Consider the following 18,328-nt stretch of genomic DNA (forward strand, 5'->3'; position numbering starts at 1 on the left):
GGCTGCGCCGCCGCTGCCTGACCAGAGCGTTGCGTTTCTGAAAGTCAGAAAGGTTTCGCTGGGGTAAGTGTGGTTTAAATGCCGAGGGTGAGATTTGGAAAGAAGATACAGAGTGAACAAGGACATGATTGGATACGTGCTGGTTTTGCAGAGGAGTCTCCTCTATAGTTCTGATGGCACTTACACAGAATAAAAATATTCCCCCTTAAGAACTAATTAAAGTAGAGACCCTCTTTCTGAAACACTTAGGCAGTGATTATTTTGAACTTAAGACTATTGCACTATATTTCAGTGGACTGTTTCAGCTACTAAAGTGAAATTAACGTTCATGTGCTAAATATTAGAATCAAAAGCTTTTCAATTTACCATGTAAATACTCATTCACTATCTGTACCCAAACTGCTAAATGATCTTCAAGTCACAGCTTCTTTTATGACATCCTTGTTTATGTTTGAATTGCTTCAATATTTTCTTCTTAAAAATTTGGATGGACAGAGTGAGGCTGCACTCATGGCCAGTTCTTCTCGTTACTGTGGCAAACAGTCCTCATGAGTCAGGTTTGCTGGCATGGACACATTCTGAGATTGCCCTGCCCCAGGCTTTGGCTGATTTTTAAATGTGCCTTAAGCAACAAAGTATTTTGTTTATGAAATATGCTTACAAGCACCACTAACCAAATCTCTAGTTGTCTGCTGATGGAACATTCTGTATTATGTCTTGGGTAATGCATCACTTTGCTGGTTTTTTTCCAGTGGACAGAGAAATACAAACACAAATTACACATTCTAGGCAAGAATATGGACAGGGGCTGTGGATCAGATTTTGTATGAGTTCATGGAAGTTGTTTGCCTCCCTGGGCACAAACAAGGTCAGGAGTATGAGCCAAGAACTATTTTGTGCTACCCAAATAGCTAACCCAAATGATGTTTGAGAGAGACCTTTCAGTTTATCTGACATATCTTTCTGTCAAGGTTGAGGGAACTTGATTTTATAGCAAAGGACACTAGATGTGTTTATTTGTTCTACCAGTAGTCTCAGCACAGAACTGGCTTTTGGCTAGATGAAAACTGATGTAATTTCAAACACTGTTGATTAGATTTCCATTGAAATTGTCAGATTGATGTTTTTTGGGTTTGTTTGTTTTGTTTTATTTTATTTTTAATTTAAGAGTGCTCTATAATGCCTAACTTCCATTAGAGATAAAGCAGTATTTGTAAACACAGCAGAATTTAAAACTACATGTATTAATGTAGAGAACTCCCTTAGAGGGAAACCCATGGCTCACTGGTATGCAGTAAACATCCTAAACCCATGAACCTCAACTGCACAACGAAAATCTGCATAGATTTCTTATGGTGCATTTTCCAGCAGATGAAATATAAAATGACAATACAAGAAGCTAAACCTGGAATACTTATTTATTTGTGTGGCAAGGCATTGGAATAGGTTGCCCGGGGGAATGTTTAAGAGTGTCTGGATCTGCACTGGATCATGTGGTTTGTGGTTTAGGGGTTACAGTTGTAGTGCTGGGTTAACATTTGGACTTGATTATCTTAAAGGTCCCTTCCAACCTTGATGATTCCATGATTTTGATTGGGAAAGACACCATGAGGCAGTTCACAGCCCTTCCACACACTGGCAGCCACACCGTTAGTTTTCCTACCACTAATTTCTTGATGAGTGTATTTAAAAGCATCCGCTATGCGTCAGCGGAGCTCCTGGGCTCCAGGAGCTGCTGCAGGATCAGCACCTGGTTGACTGTCGCATTTTGTGATTGTCACATTTGGTGACCACTCTATGCCCACAAAATAAAATTTCCTGAGGCACGACAGGGGCCATCCAGCTTCTGGCTTTGTCACAGATTTTCACACAGAGCCACTTGTTTGTAGAATTCAGAAAAATACAATCATAATATGTGCTTTTTACTGTGGGGCAGTGGGGTGTGGGCGACACCGAGCACAGCAGGACGACCACAGAGAGCTCCATCCATCCATCCACGGTTTCCCAGCCCTCACGGTTTCCCGCCCCTCACGGTTTCCCGCCCCTCACGGTTTCCCAGCCCTCACGGTTTCCCGCCCCTCGGCGCCGCCCCAGACAGAGGGCGGGGCGGAAGCCGCGGTGTCCGCGGTAACGGCGGAGCCATTTCTGACAGGGCGGCGGCGGCGTGGGGCCGTGCGAGCTTGTTTGGCACCGTGGAGCTCTGACAGGCTGCTTGAGGCCGCCGGGGGCCGAGGGACTGCGCGGGGCCGTGCGGGGCCGAGGGGCAGCGGGCCATGGTGCCCAGCAAGGGCCGGCCCGGCCGGGGCCCGCGGGCCGCGCCCGCAGCGGTAGGTGCTGAGGGGCTGGGGTGCCGGCGGTGCCGGGGCGGCGCCGGGGTGGGTGCTGCGGGGCTGGGGTGCCGGCGGTGCCGGGGTGGGTGCTGCGGGGCTGGGGTGCCGGCGGCGCCGGGGTGGGTGCTGAGGGGCTGGGGTGCCGGGGGTGCCAGGGCGGCGCCGGGGCGGCACCGGGGTGGGTGCTGCGGGGCTGGGGTGCCGGCGGTGCCGGGGTGGGCGCTGCGGGGCTGGGGTGCCGGCGGTGCCGGGGTGGGCGCTGCGGGGCTGGGGTGCCGGCGGTGCCGGGGTGGGCGCTGCGGGGCTGGGGTGCCGGCGGTGCCGGGGTGGGTGCTGCCAGGGTTGGGGTGCCGGCGGTGCCGGGGTGGGTGCTGAGGGGCTGGGGTGCCGGCGGTGCCGGGGTGGGCGCTGCGGGGCTGGGGTGCCGGCGGTGCCGGGGTGGGCGCTGCGGGGCTGGGGTGCCGGCGGTGCCGGGGTGGGCGCTGCGGGGCTGGGGTGCCGGCGGTGCCGGGGTGGGCGCTGCGGGGCTGGGGTGCCGGCGGTGCCGGGGTGGGTGCTGCGGGGCTGGGGTGCCGGCGGCGCCGGGGTAGGTGCTGCCAGGGTTGGGGTGCCGGCGGTGCCGGGGTGGGTGCTGCCAGGGTTGGGGTGCCGGCGGTGCCGGGGTGGGTGCTGCCAGGGTTGGGGTGCCGGCGGTGCCGGGGTAGGTTCTGCCAGGGTTGGGGTGCCGGTGGGCGGTAGCGCCCCGACATCATTGTGCCGTGCTGGGAGGTGCATGGATGAGCCGCTCGGTTCTGTGCTCCAGTGAGATGTCTCGGTTTTGTCGCATAAATCTAGCTCAAAGACCAACATGTTTTGTCTTTTGAAAACACAAGGCGTGATAAAATGTAAATACTTGTTTTCTTCACACTGAGAGATATATCCCTATGGAAGTCACGCTTTCAGTGTATTTTTAAAGCTAAAACCAGTGTGATTTTTGTAAACGAAAAATTTCATGTTACTTAGAGCTGTGATGTATTCTTCATAGTATTTTGCAAAATAGTTCCTTTCTTGGTAGATTTTCCTGTTGAAAATAGCTTTATTGTTTAAAAAGCAGTTCTATTGACATGTAATTTCAATATTGCAATCAACAATTGTATTGATATTTCTGAGAAAGGTAGCATTTAATCTCATCTTCTTCCAATTTGCAGGTTAATAATTGTGGTCTCCAGCTGGTCATCCAGACCTCATCAATACCAGAAAAAACCAAACCGGTAATTATTACCTTTTCTTGGATAGCTGAATTAACAAATGTAATTGTATGATACAGATGAATTTGTATGCTTTCAAATAGGAATTACCTTTTCAGGACTCATCTGTTGACTTACAATATGTAATGTATCTGATAGTATTTTTTTATTTTATTTAATCCTATTAAAAACATAGGGTTGTACTGTAGCCTGCCATAGGTGCTATATATATATATTTATGTATAAATAATATATATATGATTTCTTAATCTTCTATCTGTACCTCTCTCCTGTAATTCCTGAGAGCTGTTAGTACTGAGGCTGTATTTGTGTAAAGACATTATTTGCATTTGCAAACTCCTAACATTTGTCTATAACATTGTGTTACAGTTTGAATTCAGAATAAATAAAGAGCAGTCATCTTTCCACAATAGGCTTCTGCAGCATGATCTGGAAAAAAACTACTCTGGAAGACTAGGTAATATTCCATAAAGTTTGGTTTGTTTGCCTTTTGTATCTGTTGTTTTCTTTAAAAGACAAGGAAAGATTGTATCATTATTAGAAAATATAAGAGTGACAGTGTTTCCTACTTGGCTACAGTAATTCAATGTGATTACTGTTGCATCATGGCCTGAACCCACTGCTTGGCTTTTTTTCATCCTTTTTTTTCCCCCTTGTGGAAGAGTATTTTTTTCTTCTACCTACAAAGCCACAACCTATCAAGTGCACTACTCTATATTCCCTCAATAGCCACACAATTGTCTAAAGTAACATTTTACTGGATGCTTAACATTTTAATACGTTTAGACAAAATTAGTTTCTAATTTAGAACTGTGATATTGAGAGATAGTTTTTCAATTGTGCTTGCATGCTCTTGGCTTTGCCAAGCAAGATATTGCTGCTATCACTCCTGACTGTGGTGAGGACTGGAAAAGACTTGAAAGAACACTTCTGCCTTGTGCTGCTGCTTGCCTGTGATTGGTGTGAGTAGAAGATTATTTTAGTTATCATGGCAACCCTTTATTGAGTCTGGTAAAAAACTGAAGGCCAGCAGCCATTCAGAATTGGATACTGTGCAAGTTCTGGAGTAAATGTAAGTCTGCAGTTTGATTTTTAACAGTATTAAGTCCTTTGGTGTGTAATAAGCAGCTCTATCTCCCAGCACCATCCAGTCTGACAGAATTTTCTGGTTTTCTGGTGAAGCAGAGCACAGGGTCTTCATCAGGATTTGGGGAGGTTTCTATTCACACCCCTACTAAATCCAGAGCATGACCAGAGAGCCACATTTTTAGTTCACATGCTTCAGGTAACAGTGGGATCTTCTCATTAGTCTGTATTTTACTGGGAGCCTTACCAAAGGTATTTCCTAGTGCTCCCTTAGGATGTTAAGACAGGTCCATAGACCGTTGTCAGGAGGCTGCTAGAAATCTTTTTCAAAAACATAATACAGGCATTGAAATGAATGCTTTTTATAAATCTTTCTTTAACAAAAGGGCAGTAATAGGGATCTCTTACATGCCTTTAGGAGGATGACAGTAGAAAAAAGTCACTTTACTGCTATCCTGTCATGTTTCAGACTGATAATTTTAAGTTTCTGGTCTTATGTTTATGGGCTTAAAAATTTATGACACAACTAAAGTATGATTTTTGCAACAATGTTAATTGATTTTAATATTTTGGGGACTTTTTAACAATTTTGATTTTGAAGGATGCATAGAGAATGTTGTTAGAGTAGCTAATGATAAAATTCAAGAGTAGTACTGAAAAGATTGTAAATTGACTGACAAATTGTTTTACTCAAACAGATAGCTAATAGTATATTTCACACAACAATGGACTCATTGCTATGGTAATAAAACACTTATCTTGCAGATTTCATGTTTTCCCTGCTAACTTATTTGATTTATTTGAAGAAAGAGGAAAAAAAGGGCAAGCATACAGAAGTCAAGCCAGTATTTTCAGTAGTGTGCATGCACAATGGTCCATTTTTGACCAATATTTTTCAGTGGATCTTTTTCTAAATAAGCCAAAGCTCACAGAACACATTTGTTGATTAATTTTACAGGTATTTTTAGACAGGTATTTTTACAGGTATTTTTTTCCTTGTATATTATTGAAATGCATGAGGATGAATTTATAAATATGCTTTCAAGGGCTGCCTATTTTTTGATAATGGAGTGAAATACCAATGATCACTAGGTATTGTGTGCATTTACGTTTGAAAGACTTTGCATTTATTTGTGGCTCAGTGGCAGTGTTTCAGTGTTTTGGTGCTTTATAATACCTTCTTTAAGTTCAGATACTGAAACTGTGAAACAAGTTTACAATTTTATGTTAAAATATCATTGGGTAATTCTAATCAAAATAAAGGCATTTACAAAACATCTGCTTACAACAAATTCTTGACAAAAATCTCAAAGAAATAGATGTGCTTTGGAAAGAGGATGTAGAGGGATATAGTCATAATATCAGGAAAGAAACTGATAAACCACAGTACTGAATGGAGGCAAAAAGCATTTTCATGCTTTACTTTTTATAAGAAAGAAAATTTTGCTCTTATCACCTGCAGTTCAAGACATGCATCTACAGAGCAGTAGTTCATGTGTTCTCTGTATGATTTTCCAATAGATAACACGAACTTTGGGAGCAGTTCATCAATATCATTTCCTGTATTGCAACGTACTGCTGAAGAAAAAATCCTGAACTCAGACAGACTTACCCTGGAAAGGTGAGAGGGTGACAGAGCACACACCCCAGAGCCCCAGCCCCTGGTTTAAAGTGACCAGAGTGCCCCACTGATGGCTGCAGCCAGTGGTGGGATTGGATTGTTGGGTTTGTGTGTGTGTGTTTGAGAGAAGAGCTGTGTCCTGTGGAGAAAGTGTCTGAGTGTGACCTTGTGATGAGTGATGAGTATTTCCATAGAGCTGTCACCTGAGGCAGGCAGATTTCTGGCCTGAACAGGCTGTTCATGTGATAGCTGAAGGAAAACTTAACAGAGTGTGAGACCACATCTGTTGGAATTTTAGTGTGGTCACAACACAAAAGTTCCATGTAGTTTCTGTGTAACAAGCAAATCTCTGACAGGAGAGGGGTTCAGAAAATTTTGGCAGTATTTCAGGCTAATTTTTTAATAGGCAACAGTTTCTGCTTTATCTATAAAATTTAATTAGCAAACCTAATTAATGCTGTCTTAACCAAGATAATAGTTTTCTCTGTTCAGTCAGAGTGGGTGAGCAGAAGGTAGAGTACTGATTTGTTACTTACTTGTGTATTCTGTTTTTTCTTTTCTCTTCCAGGCAAAAACTGACAGTGTGCCCAATTATCGATGGGGAAGATCACCTTCGTCTTTTGAATTTCCAGCATAACTTTATAACTCGTATCCAAAATATTTCTAATCTTCACCATCTTGTTTTCTTAGATTTATATGATAATCAGATTGAAGAGATAAGTGGGGTTTCAACTTTGAGATCCCTGAGAGTCCTTCTTTTGGGAAAGAACAGGTAAAAATAATAAAACCTAACTAGGGCACTCTACCTCCTATGGTGCAGCAACTGTGATTTCTCTTTGCTTCTGATACAGTTTTCAGTTTGTGATTTTGTTGTCATACCAGTGAGACCTGCCCTAAGATTAGCTAAATGTCAGGGATCCCACTGAGGAAGCACACAGATTTTGTGTGATGTCAAAGCTTCTTTCTTAGTAAATTTAAGCCACATTTCCAAAGGAGTTCACGTGTTCCCATATAATCTTCTATTCTGATTGATTATTAAATATGATCTTAGATGTGTGTGACATGTTGTGGAATGTCTTTTCAGATCAAATGTAGTCTTCATTAATTATTTATGACCTATAAAAATATTTCTGCCTGATATATTTATCTGGGAAACATACCAGACAGATGAGTCGTGGATTTTAATGCTTATTTATTGCTTTTAGTCTTGTAGCCTTTAATTTTAATAATTTAATACATGCATCTGTGGAATTGCTCATACATCTAAAGGTTGTGCTCTGACTTTTAAAATTTTCCTCATTTTCTTATATTCAGCGAGAACTAGGGACCAGATTTCAGTTATGTGCAGATTATACAGGGTGTACCTCCTAATTCAGCCTGTGCTCAAAACTGACACGTTTCAATAGTGCCATATGTTACTAGAGCTAGGAGCTTTTGTATTAAAAATCTCACCTGTAGAAATCACTTTTGTTTATAGTGAAATGTTGGGGTTGTGGATACTACAATATTCAAGTGCTTTGAGAAATTCTTTTCTCTATCATAACCACCCTGGGTGCAGTTTACCTTAGAAGTGTGGTGTTGAGGTAGATAGGACTTGGCCACTAGTGAGTGAGTGGTTACACATCAGACAGAGTTGTACCAACCTGTTTCAGCCCTGCCTGTGTGTGAGCTTTGATTACTCTCAAAGCAAATGCTTGATACATGTATTTAATGTCATCAGCCAGTAGATGATGCTGTTGGGTGTGTAATAGCCTAGGTTTGGAATCTGACAAAACGTGACAGGACAGAGTAGTTTTAAGACAATGAAATTTTTGACTTTGGTTTGCAGTGGAGCAAGCATTCCATCCTTTTCTTTTTCTAGAAGAGCCACATAAATTCTGCTGCTATTGAATTATTGAAAGTCAGAAAGGAAAGGTGATAGTCTTAAAGTCATACTCATTTATAAATTTTCTTTTCATGGTTCAAAATGTTGTATTTCTGTTACTTTTGTTAGGATAAAAAGGCTTGATTTTGTATTAGCTGGAAAATGAAAGATTCTTTTAATCTAATATTAAAAATAATTGTCATAATTGAAATCTTGCAGAATAAAGAAGATCTCAAATCTGGAGAACCTAAAAAACCTTGATGTTTTAGATCTTCATGGAAATCAGGTATGGTAAAACAACTTGGTTGCTTATGTTTGTTGTGTAGACATCCTGTATTTGCTGTGTCTTTCACCAAAGTATTGTTTCATGAAAGGGAACTGGTGGCAAGTTTTGCAGCTCTTAAGGTCCCCAGAAGTGAGTACGTTAATAAAAGGTGTCATGGTGTTTATTTTGAATATTTGCCCCAGTCTCTTGTTCTTTCAGTGTTGTGCTTCAGGCAGGTGACAGTGATTAAAATGCTGAGTTAGCCAAGTGTGATGGCACTCCTACCTACACAACAGTAACCTGCCACAAGCAGTTGTGGTGTAGTTCAAGTAACACACTCTTAGAACTGCTGTAAAATTTATTGGTATGATTGATTGCTGTTTCTACTGCTGGTGGTCTGACAAAACCAGATTCCCCACATAGGTATAAAGGAGAAGAAAAAGACAAGTTAAGGACTATAGGTCATACAATAACTTTGTGGCTGCTCTGAATTAGTCAAACAATGAGCAGTGGGCAGAGGCAGTCTAGGACCAGGGGATGGCATTGCCCTTGGAGTCTTGGCCATCTCCAAATATATTAATTCACAAGTGTTTGCTTGAACAGCACAATCCTTTTTGTATTGCTGTTGGAAATCTGATGGGGGGTTCTGTTTTTGATAAAAATACTCCCAGACTAACGCTACAGCTTTGGTAGTCAGCAACTTTCCCAGCACAAATGAAGGAATCACTAATGAAAATGAAACACATCTTGCACAATTCTTACAAGTGATGTAGAGCTGACTTTATTTTTTTCAAGTATCTATATAACTATTTACATGAATTGCAACTTTATTAGGAGTTTTGGCTGGTTGTTGCTGGATCACCTTCATAATGATAGGCTAACTTTGACACAGAGAATGTAACAAATTACCCTATATCAGGAATTAACATTAAATCTTGGAGTTCAGGAAGTTATTTTGGTTTTCAAAATGTTTTCATCATAAATGTAGATGTGAAGGGCACAAATGTTTGGAAATTGAGTTAGTTATTTCCTTTTTAGGTAGATTTAGTGTATTTTTAATGTCAAGACCAAATAAAGACTAAGAACTTCCACAAATAAATTATCTTTCTCTTCCTTTCTAGTTCAAAAATAAGCATGTTTTCCTGTTTAACTTCTTTTTTTTTCCTGCCTTTGAGGAATTCAAAATTTATAACATCAATCTGCCATCCCATAGTATTAGTTATTTTTGAAGGCTTTATGAGGAAATGAAGGGAAGAAATGCTGTGTTTGGGATACATCTTAGTGGACTAGTGTCTTGTTTTGAAGTTGTTGTTTCCTTATATAACACTGAATAAAGGAGCTCCTTTAATTATTTAAATTTGTGGGGTTTTTATTTTGGCAGTTTGTCATTTGTCTTTTTGTCATTTTGTCAAATTTGTCATTTACTTTGTCATTATCACCTGAGTCTTTAAAATAGGTTATTTTAGGATAGACTAGTCTTCTAGTCTATCTTAAAATTTAACGTAGACTATATGGCAAATTTCTGAAGCAGCAACATAATTGGCTTTGAGAACTTCAAAATGCAGTTTCTCATGTTCAAGAATGTAGGAGTTTAAACAACAGATCAGAGAATTGGAGCCAGATTTATCTCAGTGGTGTTCAGCAAAAGGAAAATAATAATTGAGCATAATGATGTACAGTATCTCTAATATGTTTACCAGTGATCCCAGGTGAACACTGAACAATTAAATCCTGTGCACAAGTTATAGGCAAGGTATTGGAAATACACTAGATTAACTGTTATTAACTCAGTAATATAGATTCATGGAATTGTATCATTCAGGGACTCTACACATGAATTTTATTCTAGAATGCTTTGAATAGGAAATGTCATTGGAGTAATTTCCTGTGTTCTGTTTAATTATGTGAATAATTTTTCTTTCCAGAAGTTCAAGCTGTAAGTAAAATTATGCAACCTGATTTTTTTTTATGCATGAACTTCTTTTCATTAATCTCAGATTTTTTTTTTAAAGATCGAACTTTAATTTGTGCTATTTAATTATTGATGGGTGATTATTTGGTGCATAACAACCTTTGCTGAATTCTATTTCATAGTGAGGGGTTCAAAGATAGAAGCAAATGAGAAAATAAATAGTTTTTTTGTTCAGTATTTACAAGTAGACTTTGACTTGTGTACTAATTTCTTTTTGACATTATATAAGTATTATTTGAAACATCCATAAAGAAGTGGTAATAGCTTGTATTGTTTCTTACCTAACAGCCTATATGAAAAGCTGGTGTACCCTCATGTGTGCATGCATAATTGAAACAGGCAATTCAGAAAAGTTAATCTTAAAGCTTAGCAAAGTGATAAAGAGAATTTCTATATGTTGCTGATGAAATCATTATCTTTGCAATAGCAGTGAAATACCAGGATTAATATTCTAGACTGTGGCATTCTAGCTGGGCAGACATCAGCAGAGGTCTGTGCTCTTCATGCCAACTGTCTGCTCTTGGGGTTGCTTTTAAAAGTCTCTCTGTATAATATCTTTTAAATGGGGCTATTTTCTGTTCCTCTTGCTGTAGTATTTTTGTATAAAATTCAGATAAATGGACTGTTTAATTAGCAATTGAATCAGAAGTTTAAACACCTTGAATCAAAGGTTTAAGATGTTATGTAATTTTGGCCTTGTTATCTACTTTTGTATGCTTTTTAACTGAGAAATTGTTGAAATATTTCTTATAGCAGCATATTCCAATCAGAGACTTACATGTACACATATATGTATATGGGTATATGGAAATTACCAACAAAATGGGATGTTCTCAAACTGTTAAATTATGTCTCCCTTACCTCTCCTGTTCCAGGATCTGCTGGACACTTAGTGCAGAGTGGCATGGCCACACCTGCCCTGGTGCAAAGCAGCAGGAAGTTCCATGTCAGTGACTCCAGGCACTTTGTACTGCTCTGCACCTTGGCACTGTTGGCCTCCTGGAGAAGGGATGGAGTGCCTGGGCATGGGTGCTGAAGGGGCTCACAGTGATGCAGAGATGCTGTTTCTAACTGACAGGGAATGGTACACACTGGTAGCTCTTTGCACTGCCAAAACCTTGGGGCTGCTCAAGTATTTTCCACAGGAAAACCTGCTGGCTTCTTTCTGCCCCCCAGCATGGGTTTCACTGAGAGTGCCCTGCTGTCCCTCATGCAGGGGCTGTCCTTCTCCCGGGGTGCAAGTCAGGCATAAATTCTGCAGAGGTGCTGAGGACAGATCCACACTGCCATGAGAAATAATTGTCTGGATAGAGAGCCTGGTGTGGATCACTGGGACACATTAATAACAGCTGGAAACAAAACCATACTGAATCATCACAGCAATAATCAATGCCTCTGTAAAATACAATGCTATTTCTAGAAATAGAAACTAAAATTAAGGAGCATTAGCTATTATTGCTCTTTCTATGCCTCTATTTTTTCTTTTGCTTTGTCATTATCTCCTGAGTCTTTAAAATAGGTTATTATCAAGTATAAAAACAAGCATCTGCCAGCTTCCTGTCTACTGTAATTCAGTCGTTAGGTCCCTCCCTTTTCTAATCCCAGGAAGACAAGTGAGTGTGGAGGAAGATAAGTGATGTGGTTTTGTGTCTTCAAGGTTGCTGCTACAGAGCAGCCCAGCTGAAATAACCTGGTTTCTGATGGGATAGAAGGAAATGTTAACTGAGTTTAACTGCAGGATGGCAAGAAAATTATGGGTGAATACTCAGAGATCCAGAACAAGTATCATGGTTTAGAGAAACACAGGCACACCATTGTATGAAGCTGATAGTTCATGTATACTTTTAGAAAACGTGTCACATATATACATGTATATTTTATATCCATATAAAGCACAGTGTGCATGTTTATTGTGTCTCTGACAGATTGCTAAAATAGAAAACATTGGTCATTTAAGTGAACTGAGGGTGTTAAACCTTGCCAGAAACCTCCTCACTGTTGTAGAGAACCTGAATGGACTGGATTCACTCACAGAGCTCAACCTCCGTCACAATCAAGTCTCTGCTATAGTAAGGAGCAAAACTTTTGTCCTTCTCTTTTTTCTTTTTCATTTCCTTTTATTTGTTTTTGGCAAAATGAATGGTAACTGTAGCTTCTTTAAACCATATCAGTGTTTCAGATTTTTGACATCTCGTGTTTCCTCATGTGGTGTTGCTTATATTATTCTGCTGCAATACTTAATTGTGCAACACAAAGGTGAAACAAACACAAACATTCATTTGGGTGTTATTTTCTTTGACTGTATTCAGGGAGACTTGACTTAGAGGACCTTCAAAGGTCCTTTCCAACCCAAACTATGCTGTGATTCTATGATGACTTGTAGTGTTTCAAATCTTGAAAGCTCATGATGTTCCTTGGGGAGGGGGGGAAGATATTTTGTGGTTCTAACATGCAGATTTAGATACTCTTCTTCCATACAAGTTCATGTTCTAGAAACAAATCATCTCACTTTCTGTAGGTTAGCTAAGCCATAAGGCCATGTTAAATTTCATATTGAGAATGTTGCTGGGGCAAATGCAGAGAAAAAAGGTATTGATTGTAAGAGCAGAGTTTTCCAATGGAAACTTGAACTCAGCATTTTAAGTTGTCATATTCTAAAAATTAAGATTTTTACTTTGCAATTTGAGTTGTAGTCAGGCATGGCAAGTGGATTATTCAAGCAAGAGCTTTTTAAAATAAAACAGATTACTTAGCTCCCTTTCTCTGGCCTGCATAATTCTTCTTGTTCCTGGTCCCCTGTTGTTGCTGAGCCTTTCTTTTCTTCAGTTTCTGCTGTTTGCCAAAAAGGATTTGATTTTACATCTCAAAAATGAGAAATTTCTGCTCATTGCTGACTCTGTCACTGTACTTTCCTGTGTCAGTGATGTTACCTAGAATTCTCTTTGCTTGTAGCTTCTTTCAGTCCTCTCAGGTGCAACTTGTACTTTCTGCTTGCTTTCTGCTGTCATAAGTGGAGAGTCAGCATGAAATTTAAATTAGTGACTTAGAGACTTGGAGTCTGTGCTGCATCTCAATGCTTTAGTGTTTCCTGGCAGAGACAGTGTTTCAGAAGATGATGTTCTCTTCAGGGAAATATTTATTTTACTCGTTGGCTTGTTGGTGTTTTTAACTGTTGTTTATGTTGGTATCTTTTTGGGTTTTTACTCTGATTAAATTCTAATGAAATACAGTTTTATGAGCGTAGATTCTTTTGTTTTTCATTGAATGTTATTTTTAGCAAGTATGGCACTAACTCTGTGTCTAAGTTTTGGACACATACTGTCTAAAACTCTAAGTAAATATGGCCAGTAAAATAAAATATTTTTTCATATGTTAATGATAGGTGTTATCTTTTCTTGTGTGTACAATAATGTGCATGTGTTTTTTATATTTGTTTGATTTATTTAAAATGAAAGCTACATTCCTTTTGTGTGGAAATTCAGATTCTGCTGCAACAGGAAATTACTAAAAATGCAGAAATATGGAAAGAAATATCTCATTCTATGGAAAGAATACCCAAGATAGTTTATTTCTGGAGCACTTGAGTAGCTGAGGGAGGGGGGTTATATTTTATTTAAGATGAAGTTTAAGTTCATGTGGTTGACTGTGCAGGTGGAGGAGATATTTTAATCATTATGTTGTTATGCTGTAGCTCTTAGCTGCAAAAGATTCACTCCTAAGCTCATGAAAAGAATTTGGTTACTGTGCTTTAGTTACTCACTTACTGTGACAATGCTCATTATTAATCAAGCTTTTAAAACTCGATTATTCCTTCAAATGAAAGAATCTAAACTCAACTTTAAAAATAAATTGTTGTTCTAAAATAATTTTAAAAATAATTCTGTTTTAAATAACTTTGCATTTTTTTGGTGAACCTTCCTTATTTTTCACATACATCCCTTTGACCTGCCCTAAGTGTATTGTTCTTGTGTAGGAAAAATTATCATCTCATTTGTGAAGCAAAAATAAGGTTCTATACTGAACTCTCTGCCCATACTGTATGGAATAACTTAAGTTGTCCAACTGGGTTGTAGCTGGTTTGAGGAATTAAATCTGCCATCATCCTTTACAATCCATTGGCCTTGGACTACCAGTTTAGGGACTGTTTTTGAGCTTTCCACTACAGATTGAAAATCCTTGAATCATAAGCAGTTATTTTTGTAAGAATGAACTGTAGTTGGTTCAAAGCTGCAGGATTTGCAGAGGCAGTCCTGGGGCTTGGTTTATAGCAGAAGGATCTTACAGGACTGAGGTGCATTCAGAGAGGCTGACTTGTCAGGAGAACAGCAAACAGAGATGATGACAAGGAGTCTCACATGGCATCAAAAGCACAGATCTATGCATCCCATGAGTTATGAAATACCTTCTTATTTTCCATCCAGTTGTGAGCTGGAGTCTCTGTTAGGAAGATTATCTATGTTTTTCTTTGAAAGACTGACCTGCTTGTTTAATTTGAGGTACTAAAAATTTAGAATTTTGGGTTTTGTCATTTGCAGCTTGATCATAAACTGGAAGGAGGACTGGTCAAGGTGTTCCCCATTTCTTCAAGAAAGAACTCTTGCCCTCCGTCCCCCTCACTATAAGACTTTGTATCAAAATTGAAGTAGCTGGAGGTTTTGGGGATTTTCCTGCTGCACCTATGAGATTTGAAACTTGTTTTACAAGACAGCAACACATCATGCTAGGAAATTTGTCTTGTGGGGTAATTTCTTTGTGTTCCCCAGTGATTAGTTGAAATCATTGCTGCTTAAGAGTTAGAGTGCACAACCCTATAATGCCTGCCCTCACACGTGTGCCCACCCTTTTAGGCATGAACACCAAGTAGCCTTGGGGACAGAGGGGACACCCAAATGCACCTCTGTTGTGAACTCAATCTTTCCATGTCTGACCTGGCAGGACTCAGGACAGCTCTGACCCAGGAGTTTTGCACCTGCAGCCTTGATCCCTTAATCCCTTTGTTCTAACATGTCATCCTATCCAGTGGTGACTCTCAGCAGCTTTGCTGGCTTAAATTCAGTGTTTCATTAATAGGAGCTGCAGGCGTTGTTAGAGCTGCCTTTGTTTACCTCTTTGAAATGAACTGTTCTGGACTGCTATGTAGACATGTCAGAAATCTGATGGAGGGAGGAGGAGATCTAGGCTAAAATCAAGACACTGAGCTCTGATGCTCCTTGCCCTTTCCCAGGGTTGTATCCTGTGGTTCCAAGTTGGAGTGTGGCCATTGTTAGGGATGCAGACTCAGAACTGAGGGGTTAGGTGTGAATGGCTTGTGAGTCCCTGCAGACTGTGCTGTCTGATATGGATGTCTATTTCATAAAGGAAGTTTGATCTTACTTACTATGTTTCATCTTACTAATATTTGAGCTATTTGCTATTTAGAGACTTTCTGCAAAGGCATTTAGTGGAATATTAAATTTAGAGTTTCTTATTCTGTAAACTCATACCTTCTTCTAAATGTTAATTGTGAAGGTTGTAAAGGTGACAGAGTCCTTCAGATCATTCTCTGACTGGAGAGTCACTGCTGTTCACAGTGCTAATTGCACTGCTGTATTGCTGTATTGCACCTCAAAAACCTTATTTCAGCAAGCTTTTTTTTTTTTTTTTTAAGCATGTTTATCCTGCAGCTTAAATGCTGAGAGAGCACCTTGGCTTATTTCCCAAAAGGCTGTTCAGAAAGCAGCAGCAGTATCCTCCTTTCCTTTAACACGATTTGCTTTGCAAGTGATGCAGCGTGTTCTGCAGAGTGGGATCTGCGCTGAAACACTCCCTTGCAGTCTGCATTAGGGAGAGATGGAGCTGCACGTTCAACACAAATCAATGTTGCAGCAAGGTTACAGCATTTAGAAATGAAAGCATTTCATCAGGCCAAGTAAAGAGGCTCAAAAACCATTTCCATCTGCTGAATTTATGCCTATCTTTTCTTTCTAGAAAGATGTGGATACTTTGCCCTGTCTCCAGCGTCTCTTCCTCAGCTTCAACAATATTTCTAGGTAAGGGGAATAGTAGTTTGCTTCCTATCAGTAATTTGAAGTATCCTACAGGAGCTGTATTTCATGAAAATTTGAATTCAAACACTGTGAGTACAGATCCTTTTTTCCTCCCCTAACATATCAGATTAAAAAAATCATGCCATTGTGTATTTTCTACTTTAAGTAAAAAAATTCTTGAAAGCCTTTGCATTAAAATGTAGTTATACTATGAGTATTCTTCAAGGAAACATATTTTTAATTGATTATCATACTGTTTATAGTGGTCAAAATTAAAAGTGGATTTGTAAATAGGTTGTTTTGCTGTTAACCTAGTTGTCTGTTAAAGCAGCATGATGCAAGGTACAAGTTATATTTAACATTCCATCACTGTATTTCTGGAGTTATGCAAATTGCTGAGTCAGATTCTGCTTGCTATGGGTAAATTATTTCATGCCTGTATTTTATTTGTCCATGTATTAATAAAGTCTGAAAGGTATATTCATGATTCCCTTTCAGACCAGATGGCAGAAGCAAAATAGCTCAACTCACAAAGCTGGGCTTCTATAGTTTCAAGTAACTAAGAGCATTTTGTTATAAATAGAAATGTTTGTCTTCTGTGCCTTTTCATATTAATGCATTTTTGAAGTCTGCCTTTATACTCATGCCAGTATTTGAGAAAAACCCTAAGTGCCTGCATTATCTTCACTTTGGTATGTCCTTTTTTTAATCCCTTGATCACCAGCAGCTTTCTTTGTTTAGAATCAAATAATTAAATGTGGGGTAGGGGAAGATGCTTCATGTTCTAATTACTGGAAATGCCATGCTATTCTTGTGGTATCTGCTTTCTCTGTAGAATGTACTTAGGGGGAGCTTTTATTGTAGGAGCTACTCAAACATTTTAAATTCACCTGCATTATGTGTCTTGCAGACAGCTCCAACCTACTTGTCTGTGTTTCTTAGGTTCTTAAAGTACAAATGCAGTACATCTTAAATACTCCTGGCTGTTAAACACTTAAAAACAATTCAGAGATGAACTGCAGGAGTCTTTCTTATGCTCTTCCCTTAGTTAATTTGCTAGTCTTTTTATTTTACATTTTAATTTGGTGTGGTGATGAGAGGGGGTTAGCATTTTGCTGCTTTTGAATCATTTCCAGGATTGAGACTTGCCTTTGTTTCTGGCTTTCTAAAAAAAGTCTCAGGTTGGCAGGAGCAAGGAGGAGACTGCAGCAGCTTGGCTCCCTGGCTGTCAGGGCGCATCACTGCAGTCAGGGAAATTGCCCTGTCTTTTCATGGACATGGTGCCTTTTGTTGTAGCTTTCTGGCTGCTTTCACATATTGTTTTATGCAAATGCATGTTATTTCTACAGTGTTCAAAGAAAGAAAAATGTTTGGAATTTTCTGTGAGGTTTTGACAGATTTCTCAAAGTTTGTGATCAGTAGCTTGCTTCTTGGCACTGTATTAAAAATTCTGTCATTTATCCATGGGGGCTTTAGTTGGTCAATTGCTTAGGTTTCTCATAAACTACAAATACTTATCTGGAACATATATGGAAATAAATAATTTAGTTTGAGTTTGCAGCTGGAATAGGTATCAAAAAATCTTAATGTTAAACAAAAGATATTGCTGTTCTATAAATTTTGATTATGCATATAGGTAGATAGGTGGATGGATACCTTTAACTCTCTATTTACCAGTCATTATTTTAAACCACACAAATGAAAAACTTCTTTTAATCACATTCAGCTTGGAGTTTTTTTAAATAATAAGCTTTTACTACATATAGCAGTTCTGAAGGCTAAAACCCTCTGTAATTCCTTATTCAGGGTTATGTAGTAGATATGTTTTCTACCAGGGAAATTATTAAATACTATATATTTAAGTGTATTCTTGACCATCTGTGATCTGATGCTTGGGTTGGTACTCTTTGAACTGAC

At 39.5% G+C, this 18,328-nt stretch overlaps 1 protein-coding gene across 1 annotated transcript in view; it reads left to right on the top strand.

Moving 5' to 3' along the window:
* Positions 1-2,258: 2,258 nt before the first annotated feature.
* LRRC49 (leucine rich repeat containing 49) overlaps positions 2,259-18,328 on the top strand; it is a 42,259-nt gene continuing 26,189 nt past the window's right edge. Inside the window, exons 1-8 of the mRNA XM_063169560.1 lie at positions 2,259-2,327; positions 3,518-3,580; positions 3,947-4,034; positions 6,185-6,284; positions 6,853-7,056; positions 8,368-8,434; positions 12,311-12,454; positions 16,353-16,414. Of these exons, the coding sequence (XP_063025630.1) occupies positions 2,274-2,327; positions 3,518-3,580; positions 3,947-4,034; positions 6,185-6,284; positions 6,853-7,056; positions 8,368-8,434; positions 12,311-12,454; positions 16,353-16,414 (782 nt within the window). The 5' untranslated portion in view covers positions 2,259-2,273. The remainder of the gene's footprint in view (positions 2,328-3,517; positions 3,581-3,946; positions 4,035-6,184; positions 6,285-6,852; positions 7,057-8,367; positions 8,435-12,310; positions 12,455-16,352; positions 16,415-18,328) is intronic.

The sequence above is a fragment of the Melospiza melodia genome, chromosome 15 (genome assembly GCF_035770615.1).
Source record: "Melospiza melodia melodia isolate bMelMel2 chromosome 15, bMelMel2.pri, whole genome shotgun sequence".
NCBI lineage: Eukaryota > Metazoa > Chordata > Aves > Passeriformes > Passerellidae > Melospiza > Melospiza melodia.